This window comes from Capra hircus, chromosome 29, assembly GCF_001704415.2.
Source record: "Capra hircus breed San Clemente chromosome 29, ASM170441v1, whole genome shotgun sequence".
In the NCBI taxonomy this organism is placed as follows: Eukaryota; Metazoa; Chordata; class Mammalia; order Artiodactyla; family Bovidae; genus Capra; species Capra hircus.
Window position 1 is genome coordinate 24,406,301 of NC_030836.1, and position 21,156 is coordinate 24,427,456.

The 21,156-nt window shown below is 46.9% G+C and overlaps 1 protein-coding gene across 6 annotated transcripts in view; it reads right to left on the minus strand.

Moving 5' to 3' along the window:
• The window catches only part of NAV2 (neuron navigator 2), a 427,183-nt gene that overhangs the window by 216,063 nt on the left and 189,964 nt on the right, over positions 1-21,156 (minus strand). For 4 of the 6 annotated variants that reach the window (XM_018043153.1, XM_018043157.1, XM_018043158.1 and 1 more), the window contains exons 6-7: positions 20,645-20,713; positions 11,332-11,492 (exon numbers count right to left, since the gene is read on the minus strand). In XM_018043153.1, the coding sequence (XP_017898642.1) occupies positions 11,332-11,492; positions 20,645-20,713 (230 nt within the window). The remainder of the gene's footprint in view (positions 1-11,331; positions 11,493-20,644; positions 20,714-21,156) is intronic. The other 2 variants (XM_018043156.1, XM_018043155.1) reach the window with 1 other exon arrangement.

Below are 21,156 nucleotides of genomic sequence, written 5' to 3' on the forward strand. Positions count from 1 at the left end.
ACCTTCAGGTCTGACTTTAGTTTAATGCTAGAGGTTAAGGACCAGAGCGAGGATGGAGCATGCGAAGGAAGGAGCACCATAAAGGCTCCTCTCTCCAGGTGGCCCTGCTGGCACTCACCCTTCCTCTCAAAAGGGAAGTGCTCTTATACTCATCAAGTAACACCAAACTCTCCAAGTGCAGGCAGAGAAAGAGCCAGAAGATGATTCTCCACGCAGACAGCGGATAAGCCAACGGCTCCCCGCGACCATCTCCCTGCCCTGAGTTCCCTCTGTTACTGTATCTTGATTCCACAGGGGCAACTCTCCTTTTTATATTTCCAACCGAAGTCTGGGATCCAAATCCATCTCCTTATTTTCCATTAGCTCAACTGAAACAAGGGAGCATTGAATGATTTTTTTTTCTTAAATCAAGAACTTCACTAAAGATTATGAGGCAATGGCAAGAAATCAAAAGATCCAAAGACCCTGTGCAAATAGGTAAGTCTACAAGTATAAGGCGCTGACTCCTGAGACTACACGTGAATATGTGTACAATAAAAAGCACATACATCAAATAATTACATAAAAATGTCTTGCATACTATAAAGTGATATTCAAATGTGTTAGGAAGTACTAAGACCATGTGTTTTTAGCTACATTTGAAAGACTTTCCTGGTGATCCAGTGGTTAAGACCTCTTGCTTCGCGGCTTCGATCTCTGATAAGGGAACTGAGACCCTGCGGTGTCAGTGTAAGCGGTTCCCTATAGCTCCTGCTATACGCTAGGCATTAGTTTGGGCATCTTCCTGTGTTCATGTCTATTATCTATTGACAGCACACAAGAAAGTAGTGGCTGAGAACTGCAGGGCAATTAAAAGGTAGCCTGCCCTTTAACTGCCCGACAAAGGGGACCATGACTTCCCCCCTAGGAGAGAGGTTCTCAGACTTCAGTGATGTGAGAAGGATAAGGGTGTAAAATCCAGACTTTCAGACTCTAACTCAGAAATCTGAACTAGAAGGACTAGGTTTGTAAAGCTTCAGGATTTCTCTCTAAAGCAATGACCTCAAAGGATGCTGGTGTTGGAGGTCCCTTCATCAGACCTTGAGGAATGATGGAGTCTTGAATTTATGGTCCCACCAGACCATGGGACATGAGCTGTTCACCTCAGACTTAACAGAGAGACCACGTGGGGCTTGGTCCCTCTTCTATCACACCGGGGCAATCTGCATACATATGTTGGAGCGTAAAAATGTCACTGTGGAGGCACTATTTTGGAGAGAGGTGCCATGTGTTTGCAGACTTTTCATCTCTTCAATTAGGCAATGTCAATAATTTGTTTAGAACAAGAGGGAACCAGGGTGTGAAACACAAACTAGAAAAATGAAACCTGCCTTTACTGCAGGAGCCATAACCTCCACCCCCTGACCTGTGAAAGGGCACCATTGACAGCAAACCAAGTGACTACACAACAATGAGAAAGATCAGAAGGCATTAACTGTTTCAAACCATGCAAATGACAGCCACGATGTCAATGAACTCCAGCTATTAGGAAACAAGGCACACCCTGCAGAGAAGTCTTCAACCAACAGAAGAGACAGGACAGAAAACTTGAACCGAACTCTACAAAAAAGGAGGAAACAGACACTTTATATCTGACTTTCTCCCACCACCAGGGCTAGGGCAGCCTGTTGCTTCACAGATGAACGCACTGAATCTCTGCGAAGTGAGGTGACTCGACGCTGGGAAAGGATTAACAAAACCTTTCCCTTTCTGCATGAGAATTTGACCTTGGGTTGACCTTCTATCTCTGTTTCCCCTGGAAACTTGATAAAGATAGAATCCCAGCTATGTTACTAAGCAACACTGCTCATGATAAAACTGACCCTGGATAGTTATACCACAACTGGACAGACAACAGCTGTAAATGAAGAATAAATGCCTGTTGGAGGCCACCATCATTTTGGACTTCTCTGAGAGCTATGACTATCGAACAGGCCCAAGTCTTGTGGGAACCCTAGAAGTTAGGCAGATGGAGCTGTCACAGGAAATACTGGCTCCTGTGGGACACGCAGCTTTTAAGCTAGAGGAACTCCTACACCTGCCCCCGTGGGTCTTGTTCCTTCACACCTGAGCCGTCACCCAGGTGGGAGGGGGCAGTGATGGGCCCTGGATGCGTGGACTGCTGTCTACACTGCCGTGAGGACCACCCCCATGGAACAGAAATGCCCACACTGCCCTGCTGACAGCCTTCCTGACAGTCTCCAGCAGAGTGGAAGGGTGCCAGGTGTGGCCTCTGAGGGTCTCAGTGAGACCCTGAGCACATGCCCCGGTGAGCAGTGCCCTTGCCCAGAGCCACACTCCTGGGAGATGACAGGGCCAGAACTCAAAGTCAGTTGGCTGCCTTCAAGGGAAACACTTTCTGTTTAATTGCTGGGCCCAAAACTTTTCTCCTGAGATAACTGTATTCTGGCCCGAGAGACTGGTACAGCTGGTGAAAGGCCCTGCCAGATGTGCTTTCCCCCTTCAGTGCCACGTGAGGTCCCTAGCTCTGGAAGCATCTATCTCACCCTGCCTGCCCACCTTAACAGCTGAGTCACTGAGCTTATTGCTAGATGGTTCGCCCAGCTCTTTGCAGGAAACCACCCTCAGCAGGAAGCCCCTTTTCTTGTCACTTTAGCAAAGCGACATTGTAACTAACCTTTAAACCAAGCACCCCCGTGACTTACTCATCTCTGGCCCGAACACATATTTCAGATCTATTGACTGACAGATAATACCCTGCCTAACTTGGTGGTGGTTTCTGTTGATCAAAGAAGTAGGAATGAAGAATAAGTAATTAACAGAGCAGACCTCTGCCCTGGCTTCCCCTTCAGTAATCTTCAGAAATAACTGTGTGACCAAGATAATATCTGGAGGAAGATCACAAGGAGTCGACAAGGCTGCGCGCAAGTCTGCATATGGAGGGATGGTGAGGACTCTGACCCCCATCTTAGTGATTAACTCAGGTTACCTCCTCGTTTCCCTCTAAAAGCTTTCAAGGCTTAACAGAATCTTCAGGGGTGGGTTTTGGGGGAACAGTGAGTCCATCATCTCCCCAGATCGCTGGCATTCTAGTTAAAGGTACCTTTCCTTTCTATCAACATCTGTGAGAATTGATTTTGTAAAGCAGCGAGCAGTGGGACCTGACTCATTAGGTAACATGAGAGACTTCTTTAAACACAACGATACCCTGGTTCAAACATTTGAGATGGCTCAGACAATAAAGCCTTCAGGCTGAAGGGTCATGGTGACATCACATCTGATCCTCAAACTGAGGTGACTATCACCCATGAACACAGACAGGTTCCCAAGCTCTCACCTTGTCTGGGGTGACAGCTCTGGAATGGCAGGGGTCCCCTGATGACCCCTACCCCAACACTGAAATGATCTTGCAGAAGTTTCCCTCTGCAGGACCTTGTGAGGCTACTAATACCCGAGCCCACACAGGTCCTCCCGACCGGAAGGGTGAATGCACCATTCCTTCTCAAACTCCCCTTCCTTTGCTCTCAGCAAAAATCTTCAGGTGGAAATCAGGGCAAATGATACTGCCTCTCTGATGTCTTCCTCAGCCTTCTTCTTCACGACTCTGAGCACATCCCTATTATACCACGAGGAACTGTGGTGTTGAGAAGACTCTTGAGAGTCCCTTGGACTGCTAGGAGGTCAAACCAGTCCATTCTAAAGGAAAGCAACACTGAATATTCATTGGAAGGACTGATGCTAAAGCTGAACCTCCAACAATTTGACCACATGATGCAAAGAGCTGACTCACTGGAAAAGACCCTGATGCTGGGAAAGATTGAAGGCAGGGGGAGAAGGGGACGACAGAGGATGAAATGGTTGGATGGCATCACTGACTCTATGGACGTGACTTTGAGCAAGCTCCAGGAGATAGTGATGGACAGACAAGCCTGGTGTGCTGCAATTCATGCAGTTCATCAGACACGAATTAGCGACTGAGCAACAACAGTAAGCATCACCCTTTCCCCAAGCTGTCCAGCACCCAGTCCTCACTGTCACAACCTCCAGCCCAAAGTTGGGCACAAATGGTACTGAACAAAGGCAACATGAAACATGGGCACCCCAACCATACGCTCTTTTGCATGACCTGGACCACTGAATCAGCTTCATCTAAACTGTAATTTTAGGTCAGTATCTTGATTAACAGCAGAACATGGGCAACTTTTTCATGCTTCCCTCTCCCATTCACTAAGCCTGATAAAGAGCTTGCCTTGCCAACCACAAAGTGACAAGTTTATCGGTTCAGTTCAGTCACTCAGTCATGTCTGACTCTTTGCAATCCCATGGACTGCAGCACACCAGGCCTCCCTGTCCATCACCAACCCCCGGAGCTTGCTTAAACTCATATCCATAGAGTCAGTGATGCCATCCAAAGACCCTGATGCTGGGAGAGATTAAAGGTGGGAGCTGATGGGGATGACAGAGGATGAGATGTTTGGATGGCATCACTGACTCATGCTGCAGTCCATGGGGTTGCAGAGTCAGACATGACTGAGCGACTGAACTGAACTGGTTCCGGTCCATTTTAGTTCACTGATTCCTAAAATGTCAGTGTTCACTCTTGCCATCTCCTGTTTGACCACTTCCAATTTACTTTGATTCATGGACCTAAAATTCCAGGTTCCCACGGAATACTGCTCTTTACAGCATCGGACTTTACTTCCATCACCAGTCACATCCACAACTGGGCGATGTTTTCGCTTTGGTTCTGTCTCTTCATTCTTTCTGGAGTTACTTTTCCACTCTTCTCCAGTAGCATATTGGACAACTACCGACCTGGGGAGTCCCTCTTTCAGTATCCTATCTTTTGGCCTTTTCATACTGTTCATGGGGTTCTCAAGGCAAGAATACTGAAGTGGTTTGCCATTCCCTTCTCCAGAGGACCATGTTTTGTCAGAACTCTCCACCATGACCCATCCAGTTTGGGTGGCCCTAAACGGTGTTGCTCATAGTTTCATTGAGTTAGACAAGGCTGTGGTCCATGTGATCAGTTTGATGAGTTTTCTGTGATTGTGGTTTTCATTCTGTCTGCCCTCTGATGGAGAAGGATAAGAGGCTGATGGAAGCTTCCTGCTGGGAGAGACTGACTGTGGGGGAATCTGGGTCTTGTTCTGAAGGGCGGGGCCATGCTCAGTAAATCTTTAATACAATTTTCTGTTGATGGGCAGAGCTGTGTTGCCTCCCTGTGTTTTGACCCGAGGCCAAGCTATGGCGAGGATAATGAAGGAAATGGGATCTCCTTCAGAAGGTCCCATGCTGCACTGCCTCACTCAGCGCTCCTGACCCGGCCGCAGGCCGCCACTGACCCACGTCTCTGCTGGAGCCTCCTGGACACTCACAGGCTAGTCTGGGTCAGTCTCCTGTGGGCTCACTGCTCATTTCTCCTGGGTCCTGGTGGACACAAGATTTTGTTTGTGCCCTCCAAGGGTATTTCCCCAGTCCCATGCTCTGTGGTGGGATTAATGGCGATCTCCTCAAGAGGGCTTATGCCACACCCAGCTCTGCTGCACCCAGAGCCCCTTGCCCCTGTGGCAGGCCACTGCTGACCTGTACCTCCGCAGGAGACACTCAAACACTCAAAGGCAGGTCTGGCTCAGTCTCTGAGGGGCCTCCTGGTGCAGCAAACAAAACGAAAGGTTTTGTGTGAGCCCTCCGAGGATCTCTGGTAGGTATGGGGTTTGATTTTAAATGTGACTTCGCCCCTCCTACCGTCTTGCTGTGGCTTCTCCTCTGCCCCTGGACATGGGGTATCTGTTTTTGGTGGGAACTAACATATCCAGTTGATGGTCGTTCAGCAGCAAGTTGTAATTTTGGAATTCTTGCAGGAGAAGATGAGCGCACATCCTTCTGCTCCACCACACAGATTCTAAATCAGTGGCTCCAATGTTATTCAGACATGACATTGTGCTAAGCGCTGTTAAAATCCTATCTCCAGCCATGTCTGGCTCTCCTTGTCTGCCCAGCACAGGCAGAAGTGAACAAGGAAGAAGGAAGCGACACAGAGAATGAAGGCCTGAGGAAGGAACCCACTAGAAAGCGCTGGTAGAGCCAAACAGCCAGTTAAAATCAAAGAATTCATTAATGCTTCGCAGTGACTCAGTGACAGAGAACTTTAGACCCTTTACAGAAGGGAAAGCTGAGGCCTGGAGAAGTGTCTTGAGTGCCGGGTAGGAGCGAGCTTGATCTCAAACCCAAGTGCGTTTGCGCTAAGCCACGGTCACCAGTTGTGACTGTCAGTAAGGTACCAAGATTAGTTTTTAGCAAATGATCTTGTTATATACGTCAGCGTCTTAAAATAATTTGCTAATTTCGAAGACAAAATATTTTTTTCCCAGGAGAATGAAAATAAAAGTGTCAAATATGGAGAGAAACTAATCCTCTCACACACTGTTGCTAGAAATTATAAATAGAGATAACCTTTTGGGAGCAAAATTTGGCACTGTTAAAACAAGTGTAAAATGTGCAGATACCCTTCAATAAGCAATTTCATTGAAACAGTTGTATACATGCAAAAAAGACACATGAGGACATTAACCTCAAAACTATTTATAACATCAAAAAATTAGAAGCCATCTAAATGAAAGTGACTGAAAATATTAAAGTAAGTTCATACAATGGAACACCATGCAACAATTTTATGAAGAAAGAAAATGAATGATCCATTAAAAAATGTCTGTCCAAGATTTGGTCATTTTATTTATAAGACTTAAGGTGTCCTGTATAAAGTATTTCAAATAGTTCCTGGAAAAGAGTGAACATTAGGAAAAATTTATCAAAATGTTACAGTATATACGTTTAACTATGATTTAAAATAAGGAAATACAGAAAACTTAAAAAAAAAACCACACAAAAAATGTAATAGTATATGCATGAAAACAATGTTGTTTAGTCATTCAGTTCTGTCCAACTCTTTTACGACCCCATGAACTGTAGCCCGCCAGGCTCCTCTGTCTATCGAATTTTCCAGGCGAGAATACTGGAGCGGCCTGCCATTTCCTTGACCCAGGGATTGAACCCACGTCTCTTGAATCTCCTACACTGTCAGGTGGATTCTTTACCACTGAGCCACTGCGGAAGCCCAATAGAGGAATCCGAATTAAATGGTAAGCAGTAGCTTTGTTTGGGAAGTGGGATTACAGAGGCTTTTTTTTTTTCTTTTAATAAATTTGTATTGCCTGAATATTTTAATATAATTATTTTTGTCTTGAAAATAAATATATTCTTTCTATAAAATGAAGAAGACATTAATATTCAGAAAAGACCATTCTCCTTATGCATAGAATTCGGTCTAGGAATACTAAGCATTCCAAATTTATATGATGGACTAAATATTTTAGAAATGTATTAAATTTCTGGCAGTATTACCCATTCAGAGGATGTAAGTGAGGGAATGGAAGGAAGAGAAAAGAGATCATGCCACAAATGTTGGGGGGGGGGGTGGAAAAAAAACCAGCTATTTCATCTTCCCTGAAAATCTGCAATTCTGGCCTGGAGCCTTAAAGTCGCTAAAAGCCAAATGAGAAAGTGAAGGGCCACCCTAAGTCCCGGCCACCCCTTGACAGACGTTTCAGAGCTGATGCTGAGGACACATTCTGCAGGGTCCTCCTGACACATTCAGGCCAGGCAAGGCTCGGCCTGGCTGTCGCCTGCAGGAGTGCAGATGCAAAGGTGGACCCAAACGATGAGCGATAATGATGCAACGGACAACTAGCAGGGTTTCTAAAGCCTAAGGCTCCGCAAACTTTCTTCCAAACCTATGAAATCTGAAACCTAAATCTCTAGGAAAACTAACAGGATGTGTGGCTACACAGGGCATTTCTGGGTTTTGTGTGTCACCTATGTCCTTGGCCACCCTAAGGGACAAAGTAAGGAACTGTGTGAGTCCTGGCGTTTTTTTCCTAACTCAGAAGGAGGTATTACTTGTTATTTTCTTCTATTTTACATCTCAGTTGATTGCTCAGTATAATCAGAACTCAATTCAGTGATGATGACAAAAGGGGAGTTTGTATTTTGGGGCAAGATTTTAAGAGGAATGCTTTAGCAGGAAGTATAAAGTGCACTGGGGTTTTTGAAAAGTTGCTCATTACAATTTTCCTTTTATTCCTCTTAATCCTTTTTTTAAAATTGGGACTAAATGTTGACATATTTTTGCCATTTATTGACAGAATAATGAACTTACTGATATGATTAGAGCAAACTTTAGGACTGGAAATCCTAGGTCCGCGGGTCACAGAGAAAAGCAGATGAGTTGGTTCACCTGAGAGTGACAAGCCAGAACAAAGTGCCATTCAGGTCTGACTGACCCACAAGAACGTTTCAAGGAAGGACAGGTAATGAGATTCTATCCCGGACCTGACCTCATCGGAAAGCAGTCCACACCTCAACTAGAGCTCCAAGCACACTGAACGGCAATTTATCTGCTCATGAAGCTTTCTCCAAGCTTTCTCCAGATGAAGAATGATATCTAATGTGCCTAAGTACCTGTTGGGTCTTACACACGACCAGGTGGCTGAGTTATTTCTGTTCCCTGACCACAAACTATATTTTGCACGCAAGCCGCCAACTTCAGTCTGCAAGGTCAGATTCAAGGGAGAACACAGGGGCCATGAGCAAAGGAGGAGGAAATACTGACAGTCTCTGAAGGTAAAACTCCATAACCCTTTACCTCAGGACAGTGGAAAAGTAATAAAAAGCACCCAGGTCTGTCCCAACCTTGCTCTCCCTCAGCTCCTCAGGGCAGGAGAGGGTTAATAAATGTACCTCGGGTGCACCTGACCCTCCAGCAGTAATTTTTATCCCTGCAAATCCTTACAGGATTGTGAGCATGTACAGCTTCCAAAACATTCTCAGGCGTATTCCCTCACTTGACGCTCCTCACAGCCACCCCAGGGGACAGGACAGAGCCGGAGTTCAATTCCAGGAGCTAGACGCGGACATGAACTGCAGCCCTCAACTACCAGTCAGGGAAAGTTACTAATCTCATTTAGCCTCATTTTATCTGTAAAACGGAGTTAATATTCACCTCATGGAATGTTTGTGAAGATCAAGTAACATCGCGAAAACCAAAGTCCCTGGCAAATATTATGCGCTCCACAACTGAATATGGCTTTCCTTACTTCGACGCTGGAGCCCTTCCCTGGGGCGATGCCTCTGTCAGGACCCACAGCCCTGTCCTGCAGAAGGCCTCCCGGCTGTCTGCTCACTTGGGGCGCACACGGCAACCCCCGCCCGGGACAGAAGCAGACTGGTGGCTGCCCCAGTGTCAGAGGGCAGCCCCGACTGGGCTGCCTGAGTGACCCTCTGTCGTGCTGGCCCTGGGACACAGGTCCGGCCACCAACCCTGCACCCTCCCATGTGTGTTCCCTCCACGGCGAACCTTTTCCTTATTTTCTCAACTTTTTGGACACTGGCCTCACATCCATCCTTGAAACTTTTTTCATGTCTCTTCTCCCCAAAGGATTATGGAACAAGGGCAGGCCGGTCTAGCAGAAAGCCCCACACAACCTTTCCCAACATCTTCTCCTTTCTCCCCACCTCCTTCAACCTGCACGCCTTTAACCAACTCTCAGTGAGCAAAGAAAGCTTAGAGCATTTCCTTTCTACTTTCAGGAAAAGCACTGTATAAACTGTGATTCTGGAACCAAAGTACCTGAGTTCAGTACCATCTCCACCTCTCACTCTCTGCTGTGACCTCAGCAAGTACTTAACCTCTCTTTCCCTTAGTTCCATCCTTTGTAAGGGAGGATAACAATACAACTTGGGGGGATTCAATGAGGCACAAAATAGGAGCTCAACAAAACAGTTCTCTTCTAGCTTATCTATGTATATAAATGTATCTGGAAGGTTATGCACAGAATAGTTTATACTGGTGTCCTTCAGGGAACATATGGAGGAGAACTTTTATTTGATAAAAACTTGTACCATTTTACAAGCATGTATTGTTTTTGTAATTTAAACACACTTTCAACAAGAATATACTTGGGTATGGTAAAGAAAAGGAAAGGAGGAGGGGGAAGGGAGGTGGAAAAAGAAAAAAGAAATGTTTTCCCTGAGGCAAAAGTGGAAGGCTGGATCAGAGTCGTCAGTGGTTGAGACCTTCTGACTATAGCTTTAGGGCCGGGTGCAGAGTTCCTCTTGCCTTGTTGGGGAAACCTTCAGCCATATATACCTCAGCCCTATGTAGATTTCCTTCACGTTTCCTCCAGTGTTCCAGGTGGAGGTGGGTATAGGGTCTACTGGACCAAGTTATCGTGGGCTGGAGGGGTGAGTGCAGGGTTTCTGATCTCATTCATGGTGGAAGAGCTGCCAGTCTCCAGAAATACTTTAGGGATCAGGAGGCAGCTCTCCCGGGTCCCAGGGGAAGAGGGGGCACTCAGGATAAGCCCTGGAATGATTCCACACTACCAGGCAGAAGTGCTTTCAAGGGGCCTGGGAAGGCCCCCCACCCCCACCCCAAGAAGTCCAGAACACTTTAGGAGGAAGGCAATGGCACCCCACTCCAATACTCTTGCCTGGAAACTCCCATGGACGGAGGAGCCTGGTGGGCTGCAGTCCATGGGGTCACATAGAGTCAGACATGACTGAAGCGACTTAGCAGCAACAGCAGCTGCTTGTTACTGAAGAATCTTCAAAGCTGTCTCAATTTCCCCATTTCTCCAATGTCTCATGAGACACAGACTGCAGCAAGCTAAGGTCTGTCTTATTAACTTCTATGCAAGAGTCCCCACAGGGTTATTTACCTTTTTCCCATAACCTAAAACTTCAGTGCTATGCAGTCAAAATTTAAAAACAAATCTTATCCTTTTTTGGTAAGAGTTATATTATCAGAATGCCAGGAGGAATGCTGCCTACTCCTTATATGTAGCCAAGACATTCATTTAGCCAACCTACATTTCTGACTTCTTCAAAGGGTGAGAATCCTCTTGTTTCTAATTGCCCTCACATCACTTCTGATGGGTAAAAACCTATCAGCTCACAAAGCTTCATTTCTAGAGAATCGTCTACTCTATACAGCATGTTCTATGAAAATTTATTTTCAGATTGCAAACTCTTATATTGCTTCTATGTGTCTTCTGGACCCTACCCAGACAAACATAGCTATTCCTGCTGGAAACTACGAAAATGCAATATTTTCCTCCCCTTATTAATACCTCTGCTAACAAAGGTCCTGCCAACCGAGCATGTTCTTCTGAGCAGTTCCCCTCACTGTATTTGCAGTCCCACACTTACCCCAAGGAACTGGATCTGCTATAAAGGAAGATGTCAGAAAGGACCCCCAAGAAAGTGGCTTACCTTTCTCGTGGCTGCTTGATGGCGGGGGTGGGGAAGTGACCGGTTTAGACTTGTCATAGTTGTTAAAGCTCTGGCTCCGTCGGTTGTTAGCAGTGGCTGACCCTCCGCGTGTCTTGGCCTCGCTGCCTGCAGCGGATACCCTCGCGGTAGGACCTGGAAGTCTGAAATGCAAAAGCAACAGAGTAATCGCTTCAGTCTCAGGAAAACAGTAGCATCTCAGAAGAAGGAACTGCAGCCATGCAAGAGGGAAAAGAAACCATTCAAGACATCGGCTCTGTGGTGGCTTGCTAGTCCAAGGACTCAGTGGGACCACCACAGACATCCAGGCTATAACGACCTCAGTCCAAAGGCAACGTATGAGCTGTTTCCCTTCGAGCACAGAAAGAGAAATATACGACTATGTTTGCTGATCAGAAATACAAAGGTCAGGAGTTCCCTGGTGGCCCAGGGGTTAGGATTCTGGGCTTGCAATGCCATGCCCCAAGTTCAATCCCTAGTCAGGGAACTAAGATGCCACAAGCCACACAGGATGATCAATAATAATAATAAAGCAAAGCTCATCTTCTTTTTTCTCCTGGATGAGTAATTTTAATTTTCAACAGGACCAAATCATGTCATCTCAAATTCTATCAAGAGTGGAACATAAAGCCCTGTTGAGACACTAAACTGTTTACGTTTTATGTGCATCTCTTCTGAAAGGTATTTAAAATGGGTTTTTTTTTTTTTTTGCCATAATCTAGGGATGTAAGTATCAAGAAAAAGATTAAACTTATGATGGACATAAAGGGAACTGCTACCTGAGAACCTAACACGTCTGCAATGAAAACTTATGGCCTGGATGGAAACATTTGTTCAGACATACATTTTCCTTCAACACCTGACAACCTGTCTCTGTAGACGTTACTCTGAGATTGAAGCCCAGCTTCTCTTAAGTAGATAGATAAAATCATATATTCCTTCTGTAAAATGAGCAGAAGTCTGTTAGCCTAAAGACACACACTTTCCCTTTAAATAAAACACTTCATTTTTGGGGTGGTTTGGGAAATAAAATCAGTAGACTAATCTTTAGTAATGTGTCTAAAGATATTATGGCCCATTCCCCAGAGAGTTAAGGCTAAGACTCCCCAGATCAGAATTTTTGTTCAGGGACTACTAGGCAGACTGTTTCCAATCATTAAAGTTGAAAGATGAATAAATGATGAAATATTTAGTAATATCTTTTAGCTAAAACCCACTTAGCAGTGTTTAAAAGCCACTGGAACCTCAGCTGACCAGCATTAGATCTAGTGATAAGTCTGAATTTTCAACTCATAAAGCTTTCAGCCTTCTCTTTCCACACAAATCTGTAAGAAAGCACCAAAGAAGTCTGCAGTCTGGAAGCATTTTAGATAGAAGCAGGCAAACACTTTAAACTTTTTTCTTGTTGGCTAAGCAAGAAAGATGGCTATACAGTAAGCAGAGAACATGAGCTGGTGTGAGAGAACTGTAAAATTCATACAGTCAAGAAAAAGCTGGCCCAGTTCCTTAACTGGGAGCTAGGAGAGAAGGAAGGGGGTGAGTTTTCCCCAAAAAAGTGGCAGAGGGAAGGCCTCACTTCTCACTACACTAGGGGGATTTACCCCTCTGTTAAGTTACCCCATCTTATTTGGGGAAGATAGTCACCCCATGAGGACAGGCACAGAGAGGGATGCAGAACCAGCAATGTCAGGGCCTGTGTTTGGGGACCAAAGTGGCCAGCTTAACCAATCAGAAGAGGCCCAGCAAAGGGATCTTGGTATCTCGAGGTTCTGATTCCAGCACAAACATCTTGTAAAGTCTCCAAGATGGACAGTGTTATCTGAGGACTCACAGCCAGAGGTGGAGCTGCTGCAGGTGCTGACGTGGGGCTCCTCCAGGCTGGACTCTGCAGGAGTTTTTATGTCCACAGATAGGCTGGAAAAGGATGATGGACTTGTTCCAAGATGATGTCATAGCAACAGTTTTAAGTAGTGCAGGCTAACACAGGCCACAGCATTCTACTCCAGTGTGGAACTGGCAAAGAACAGGGAAGCAAAAAGCATCGAGGAGGGAAAAGATGTGTTCCTTTCAGAGTGGCCAGAGAGGCCTCCCTGCTCTAACCTGGGACTGGACCACAGATTTTTCAGGGCGGCACAGGGCCATTATGGAGGCAAGAAATCAGTAATGCATGGGATGGCCACATCTTTGAATGAGGTGGGCAACCTGGTCCTCTATGAAGCAGTGTGATATAGTGGATAAAATGAGCTTTTTCCTTTCAAATACAGACATAATATTGGGCCATTGTTATAATCTGAGACTCATATTGTGTTTGTCACTTTGGAATAATAGTAAAATGCCCCATGGGATAACTGTAAACTTGAAATGGGACTTAATGTCCAGCCTGCTGTTTAAGTACTCATTGCAGGTTGGTTCCCCTCCTCCTCCTCTAGGCTGAGTGTAGATTCCTAAAGGAACTGGACACGGTCATAAAGAAAACATGTTATGGTATAAAAAAAGAATCGCACAAATAAAGAAGGAAATAGGTCTAAGTTAAAGAAGCAGAAGAGAGCTGGAGATCAACATTTCCAAAGAGGCATGACAGGCTTTGGCAAACAGGATTCATCATTTCCCTAAGGAACAATGGAGAAGAACAACTCCTTCATCCAAGTATTTGTGACAAAGACCTTACACTTGGGGTACCTGTGAGCCATCTGTGAGCTCCACTCCCCAGACTGAGACATCCTAAGTCCTGGATTAACTGAGACAGCTCTGGTTTCCCAGGTGCAGTCACCATCATCTCCTCCTTGAGTCAGAACCTAGAGGTGCTACACAGATTGACATACCCCTTAATGGCTGCAGGTTGTGCCAAGTTTTCTGAGACCTGGAAGAGGAGGTCTGGAAGGCCTTGAGGGCAGCTGACACGGCAAATAAAGATGGGTAGCACATACCGAGCCATCAAAAGCCACCATAAAGCTCAAGCCAACTCACATCACTCCCTACCTCACCACCATCACACCCTAGTAAGAACAGCACCCTTAACTTGATCAAATGGGAAAACTGGGTGGAGATCAAGTAACTTCTTCCGAGTGTCAGAAGGAATCCCTGTGAACACTGTGCTTTAAAACTTGGGTTCTGTTGTGAACGGGGTGAGACAGCTGCTTGCTCCAAAGCAAGCCCTCCATTCCTCTGAAACTTTCAGCAGAGTCTGCCCCACAAACAAACGCCATGAGTGAATGTGTAGCGGGTGGGAAGTAAGAAAAAGAGCTTCATTTGGATCCACCTAGGAGGGAACCGAAACATCCCTTGGGATGAGTCAATCCACAAACTGAATTCATTCAGACTGAATTGAAAGCGCAGGATTTCAAAGGCAAAGGTGCCCATGAGAACCGAAGATACCTGAGCCATCTGTGTGAGGGCACTGGACTCCACAAACTGAAGAAGGGATATGCTATGTCTGTGTCCCTGAGTCCTTCCTTACCCCGATTCGTGTGTTGAAATCGTAATGCCCAGTGTGATGGTATTAGGGAGTTGATGAGGCCATTAGGCAGAGCCACATGAATGAGATTAATGCCCTTATAAACAAGGACCCAGAGCGCTAGCTCGCCTCTTCCACCCTGCGAGGACACAGCAAGAAGTCGGCAGCCCACAGCCTTGAAGCGGGCCTTTACCAGAATCCAACCAGGCTGGCACCTTGACCCTGGTCTTCCAGTCTCCAGAACTGTTAGCAATAAATTTCTGCTGCTTATACGTCACCCGATCTGTGGTGCTTTATTATAGCAGCTCCAAAAGACCATCACAGGGTTCTAGCTCGGTCTTATTTAGATCTTAAGGGCTGATGGATTCTAGCTAAATTACATATGTGTTGATAAAAGAACATGAAAGGTCAGAAGTAATCCTGGGAAGGAAAATGACGACCTTGGAAGTTGGTGGATGGTCAGGGAAGGTTTCAAATAAAAACGACCCAGAGAAAGAATCAGTGTCTGGAATGTGAGTAGGGGGCAAGAAGATAAGGGGCAGAGGGCTTATGCAGAGGGAAGCTTACAGAAAAGCAGAGGAAAGAAAGGGCTGGTGTGTGCTGGGGTTTGTGGGGGGCAGCGTGGGAGGAAACGAGGCTGGAAAAGCAGGTGGGGCCAGCCTTAGGGTCACACTATGAACCCTGGACTGGGTCCGGTCCTCCAGCAAGGAGACAGTCATCCTGGAGGCTGAGAGTAGAGCTAGAGCTGAAAAGCAGAGTAGCTTCCAGTGTCCAATGGTACAGGCCCCAGCCAACCTTCTGAAGCTGATTCTTGTTAACATCCTTGCGTATCAGGACCACTTCTCTCCCGGCCTGGGAGCAGCAGCTGTTTGTCCATTTAGCATCCTTCCAAAGCAGAGCTGGGTCGTGCTCATGGGGAACAGCGGCAGGTACCAGAACAGATGCTGCCCCGCAGTGCCCGCCTCAGAACAAGCAGAGAGAGTGCAGCAAGTCAACCTCAAATCATCCACACCCTGCCTCATCCAGAGTGCCGGAAGGTTCCAACAGCTCCTTTGTGAGAGGGACTCTGCTTCCTGTGACCATTCCAGGTCCAGACAACAGCTACAAAATGAGGGGACACGGATGGGTTCTCTGAAACACGCATGCTGCTTTTTGAAAAAATGACGTTTAAGGGAAGAGGCGTAACAGAGGAGCAGAAGGAAAACTCTGCTGCTCTGGGAGCCCGCGGTCAATGTCTCCAACACGCATGTGCACAGCCAAGCGGGCAGGGCGGTAAGACTGCCATTCCCGGCACATAACCTGCGTGTGCGTTCTGGCTCCACTTGCTGTACTTGCTAATGAGAGGAAGACAGTGGTTCTCCCACAAACCACTTCAAAGGCCAGGAGCAGAAGATGCCCCACCCCCCACCCCGGAGAGATGGCAGCTTGCGTGCACGTGCTAAAGATCTCGGAGGGCAGAGGTCATAATCGGAGATGCTTTTTGCCAGACAAGATGATTAAATGCCAAGTCTCTCAACTCCACAGCATCTGCTTTTCAGCAGCTGGGTGGAGAGGACTGAACTATTAGCCACGCTGATTCCTCTCCACCAGATGGTCGTGTAGAGATCAACTCTGTGGGACACCCCAGAGCTGGACCAGATCAGCTGAAACCACCAACAGTAGCCTATCAGCTAGTTACGGTGCACTGATTACACGCCAGGCAGCAAAGGGCTGGCAATGACTTTATTTAATCCACACAGCACTGTGAGTGAGGCAGGACTACTTTTTACCAACAAGGATGGAAATTAACTAATTAGCCCAGGTAACATAGTAAGCGGTGAACACAGGGTTTGCTAGGTTTGACTGCAAAGCTGCACTCTTAGTCACCAGGCTTCAGTGCCTCCCACAGGTAGAATAAGCCTAAAGACCTGAGGCTCACAGGGATACCAAGATCTCTTATCAACACAACGCAGTGATCAGAGGTGGAAATTCATGGAAATTCTTCATCCCTGTACCAGCTCCCTCTATCAGTTCCTTTCCTGTAGACTCAAGGTGAGGCTTCCCTCCCTGCTCAACACCCCTGGTGCCTGTCTAGGTGTCTGGCTCAGGCAGGTATTTGCACCCGAAAAGAAACTTATTTCCAGAGACTTCATCAGTATTCGCACCTGAAAAGAGACTTATTTCCAGAGCTCTGGAAGAGGTGTCCAACTCAGCCAGAGGGGTAGGCAGGGCTGTTTCTTTTGGCAACCAAACTTCACTGCAACCCCCGGTGCCTGATCAGCTAAAATCTGTATTAAGATTGTGCTCAAGGCTAGTGGTGGGAAAGTGGGGGTGAGAAGAAGGCAAAAAGGAGTGTCAGGCAAATAATAAAAGAAGATGCCTTCGGTCAAGCAAGAGATGACAAGAGTGAACATCGACATTTTAGGAGGAATCAGTGAACTAAAATGGGCTGGAATGGGTGAATTTAATTCAGATGATCATTATATATCACCCACTCAATGGACATGAGTTTGAGCAAACTCCAGGAGCTAGTGAAAGACAGGGAAGCCTGGTGTGCTGCAGTCCATGGGGTCGCAAAGTGTCAGACACAGCTGAGTGATTGAACAACAACAACAATCCCTTTATCAGGCTCATCAGAAACAAAACGCATCCAAAAGGAAATCCAGGTGAGGGACTGGGCTTGCCTGGTGGCTCAGAGGTCAAGAATTGCCTTCCATATAGGAGCTGCAGGAGACGAGGGTTTGATTCCTGGGTTAGGAAGATGCCCTGGAGGAGGAAATGGCAATCCACTCCAGTGTTCTTGCTTGAGAAATCCCACGGGCAGAGGAGCCTGGCGGGCTGCAGCCATAGGGTCACAGAGTCGGACAGGACTGAGCATGAGCACCAGGACTCTGATAGGAAGCCAGACCTTGGCTTTGGGTCAGTTTGGAAGGCCTGTGCCCAGCACGCCTCCAGGGCAGGGCAGACCAGCCCATCATTCAGTTCTTCCTCTCTTCCCACCCCTCCCTGCAACTCCACCTCCTTCCATCATCTGGGACTGATAAGACATCGTTCAGGGGATGTGCATGTGCTTTCAATTAGATTATTTCCCAACTAGCTCCTGTCTTCTCTCTCTCTCAGAACTAAGCACATCGTGGGAACAAACACTAGATTTCAGGTTTCCTCCAGGCTCCCCACCCCCTTCCTTTCCTGCGTAGGACTTTGCATGATACACACACACAAAATGGGATCCCAGCTCACTGTGTGTTGGGGTGGGGACAGTGGGCATCTATCTGACTCGGGCCTCGTGCTGTTAGGGAAAGCAGTCAGTCTGTAGCACAGTGCTAAGGACTGCATGTCTGTGCTCCCTTCTCCCCAAATGCATACCGTGTCATGCCAGTGTGACGGATCTGGAGAGGGCTCTTGGGGAGGTCATGAGGTCATGAAGCTTACAGGGGAATAGCAGTTAGCCCAGATGGCGATGGTCAGGCTCACTTGCCCCACATCCTATAAACAATGACTCGGCCTGGTTATGAAACAGCTAAGATCATTTATAGCAATGCAGACAAGTATCATGACATACTAACTTGGCCACGCACCACCTTTGTTCACGTATACCTATATAAACAGCACCTGAAACAGCCCATGCGTCTGCTGCAACGGCCACAGCAGAATAAAGGGTGTCTGTGGTTCCTATGGCTCCTCTCATTTTCTTTCAGCTTCCCCACTCACGCCTTGCCGACCCTAGGTTCGGCAATCAGCAAGACAAAGGTGGAGCTGCCTCAGGAGAGACAGGAGAGCTTGCTTCTCTCTGCTCTCTGCCATGTGAGGACACAGGAAGAACACAACCCTCTGGAAAGCAGGAGGTGGGCTCTCACCAACCAGACGGTGTTAGCACCCTGATCCTGGATTCCCCAGCCTCCAGAGCTGTGAGCAATAAACCTGTGTTGAATCACCCAGTCTACAGGGATGCGCCTTAAGAGCATGAGCACACTAAGACACACAGCTGCTGCTGCTGCTGAGTCGCCTCAGCGTGTCCGACTCTGTGCAACCCCAGAGACGGCAGCCCACCAGGCTCCCCCATCCCTGGGATTCTCCAGGCAAGACCACTGGAGTGGGCTGCCATTTCCTTCTCCAATGCATGAAAGTGAAAAGTGAACGTGAAGTTGCTCAGTCGTGTCTGACTCTTCGCGACCCCATGGACTGCAGCCTACCAGGCTCCTCCGTCCATGGGATTTTCCAGGCAAGAGTACTGGAGTGGGGTGCCATTGCCTTCTCCAACACAAGGCTAGAAGGCAGTGATGACGGTAGGTCCCCCAGTACCAAGTCTGGCTAACAGGCTGACTTGCTCTACAGAAAAGCAGCTGCCCTGTGGCAGGGCCCTGTAGCTTCTCCCCACAGCCAGGTGGATCCTGAGTTGAGCCTCCCCAGGTGTAAGCTTTATAGAAAAGTTAACTATTAGAAAAGGCATTCAGACAGAGCCTAAGAGAGTGGGGGGCGGCATGCAGACCTTCTGTAGCCATGGGTTACATGAATACGGAGAGAAACAGAGTCTGGGCATCCTTTTAGCTTGAAGTCAGATTCAATGAAAAGAAATACTAGCTGAAAATAACGAGGACGAGATTTTATTTCTGTCAGGATGCTACAAGGACGTGATGAGGCAAAAGGCCAGAAGGAATGGTTGAAATGTAAGATTTTAAAAACCAGCATCAACAATCCAGGTTTGTATGCTGTGCTAAGTCACGTACCAGAATTCAAGGAGGAGGAGGTGGAGGGGAGAGCTGTGACTCAGTGGTTACAGTGAGGTCTGGGGTCAGATTACCTGGGCTCAAGTCCTGGTTTTTCTGCTTTCTGTGTGTCTTTGATAACGTACCGAACTTGCTAAATTTTAGTTTCCTCATCTATAAAATGGGGATAACAACATGACCTACCGCAAGAAGACTGACTTGAAGATTAAGATAATGCATTCATATTGGGCCTAATATACATTCAATAAATGTTAGCTGTTAACACACAGTAGGTACAAGGATATAACTGGCGTTTCCCGTATCCTGGCACGGGTCCTCACAGGATGTGGTAGACGCCAAGCTGAGTCAAGAGAATTAATTAGTGAGCAGGCCTAGTTTTTATTTTCAGGCAACTGAGGTGATCCATCCATGTACACAAGAGCATCCAGAAATAAAAATGAGACATAGTTGCCTTGTTGCTCCATCTCCTCCAAACAATTAGATTCATGCTTCAGGTCTTTAACACTCAGGGGGAAAACCAATCCCACGTTAGTCATTTTACGACAGCACCAATAACAAAAAGCATAACAGACATAAAACAAGATGCAGGTGAGGGGGGATCAGGGCCAGGATAGAGCAGGGAGTCAAGCTCATCATAAAATTACTATAGAAAGCCATCTACAAACTCACCTCTCTAAGTCAGAATGGACTTTGATGTCCAAACAATCAAAGACAAAAAAAACTCAATGAGATGCAGAGACGTTAAGTAGAACTCAACCTCATGACCACAATCTCACACACACACACACACACACACACCCACACACACACACACCCACACCCACACCCACACCCACACCCACACCCACACCCCCACACCCCCACACCCCCACACCCCCACACCCACACCCACACCCACACCCCCACACCCCCACACACCCACACACACACACACACACACACACACCTTCAGCCCCAGGGCCACTCTCGAAACTCTAACACTCAACACTTGGTCATCAGCCAAAGCATGTTTGGTTTTTCCCAAACTCCAAACATGTCAGGAGGCGGAGGACCAAAAGGAAGTGCAGCCAGGGCAAAGGGTCGGACGAGGGGCTGGGTTGAAATCATGCTTTGCGGGACGTGGACAAGGTCTAACCTAGAGATCTTTTTCTGACCCAGAGTGAAGCGGATGATTTTGCTTTGTGATGAGTCCTTGGAAGATGCACTGCATGACAGGAAAGAAAAAAGTGGAAGAGATGACTGAGAGGAGAGAAGAGGCGTTAAACACATTATCAACAGGGGTCCCGAGACACAGCAAAAGCCCCCGGGTTTCCCTCTGCCCGATTTTTCTACCACATGCAGCCTTCTTCTTAGGTCTAATTTGATAAAACTCCAACGTAAGGAAACTGCTGCCCCAGATTATCTGAGAACTTTGGTGGTTTTCTTTTTCTTAACTCCAAATCTCTTTTCTGCCATCAGTCACTACACGGTCTTCTTCCGCAATGAGACCCTAAAGCCAGAGGTCTCTGACAAGTAAACTTTGTACCTTTCTAAAGTATTCAGATGTTTCTACTCCACTTGCTTATTCTATTGGAGTGCTCTCTGGAGGAGTGTCCTGAATATCCCACTAAGCTGACCCTAAATAAGGGTGGCCTGGGTGTTCAGTCA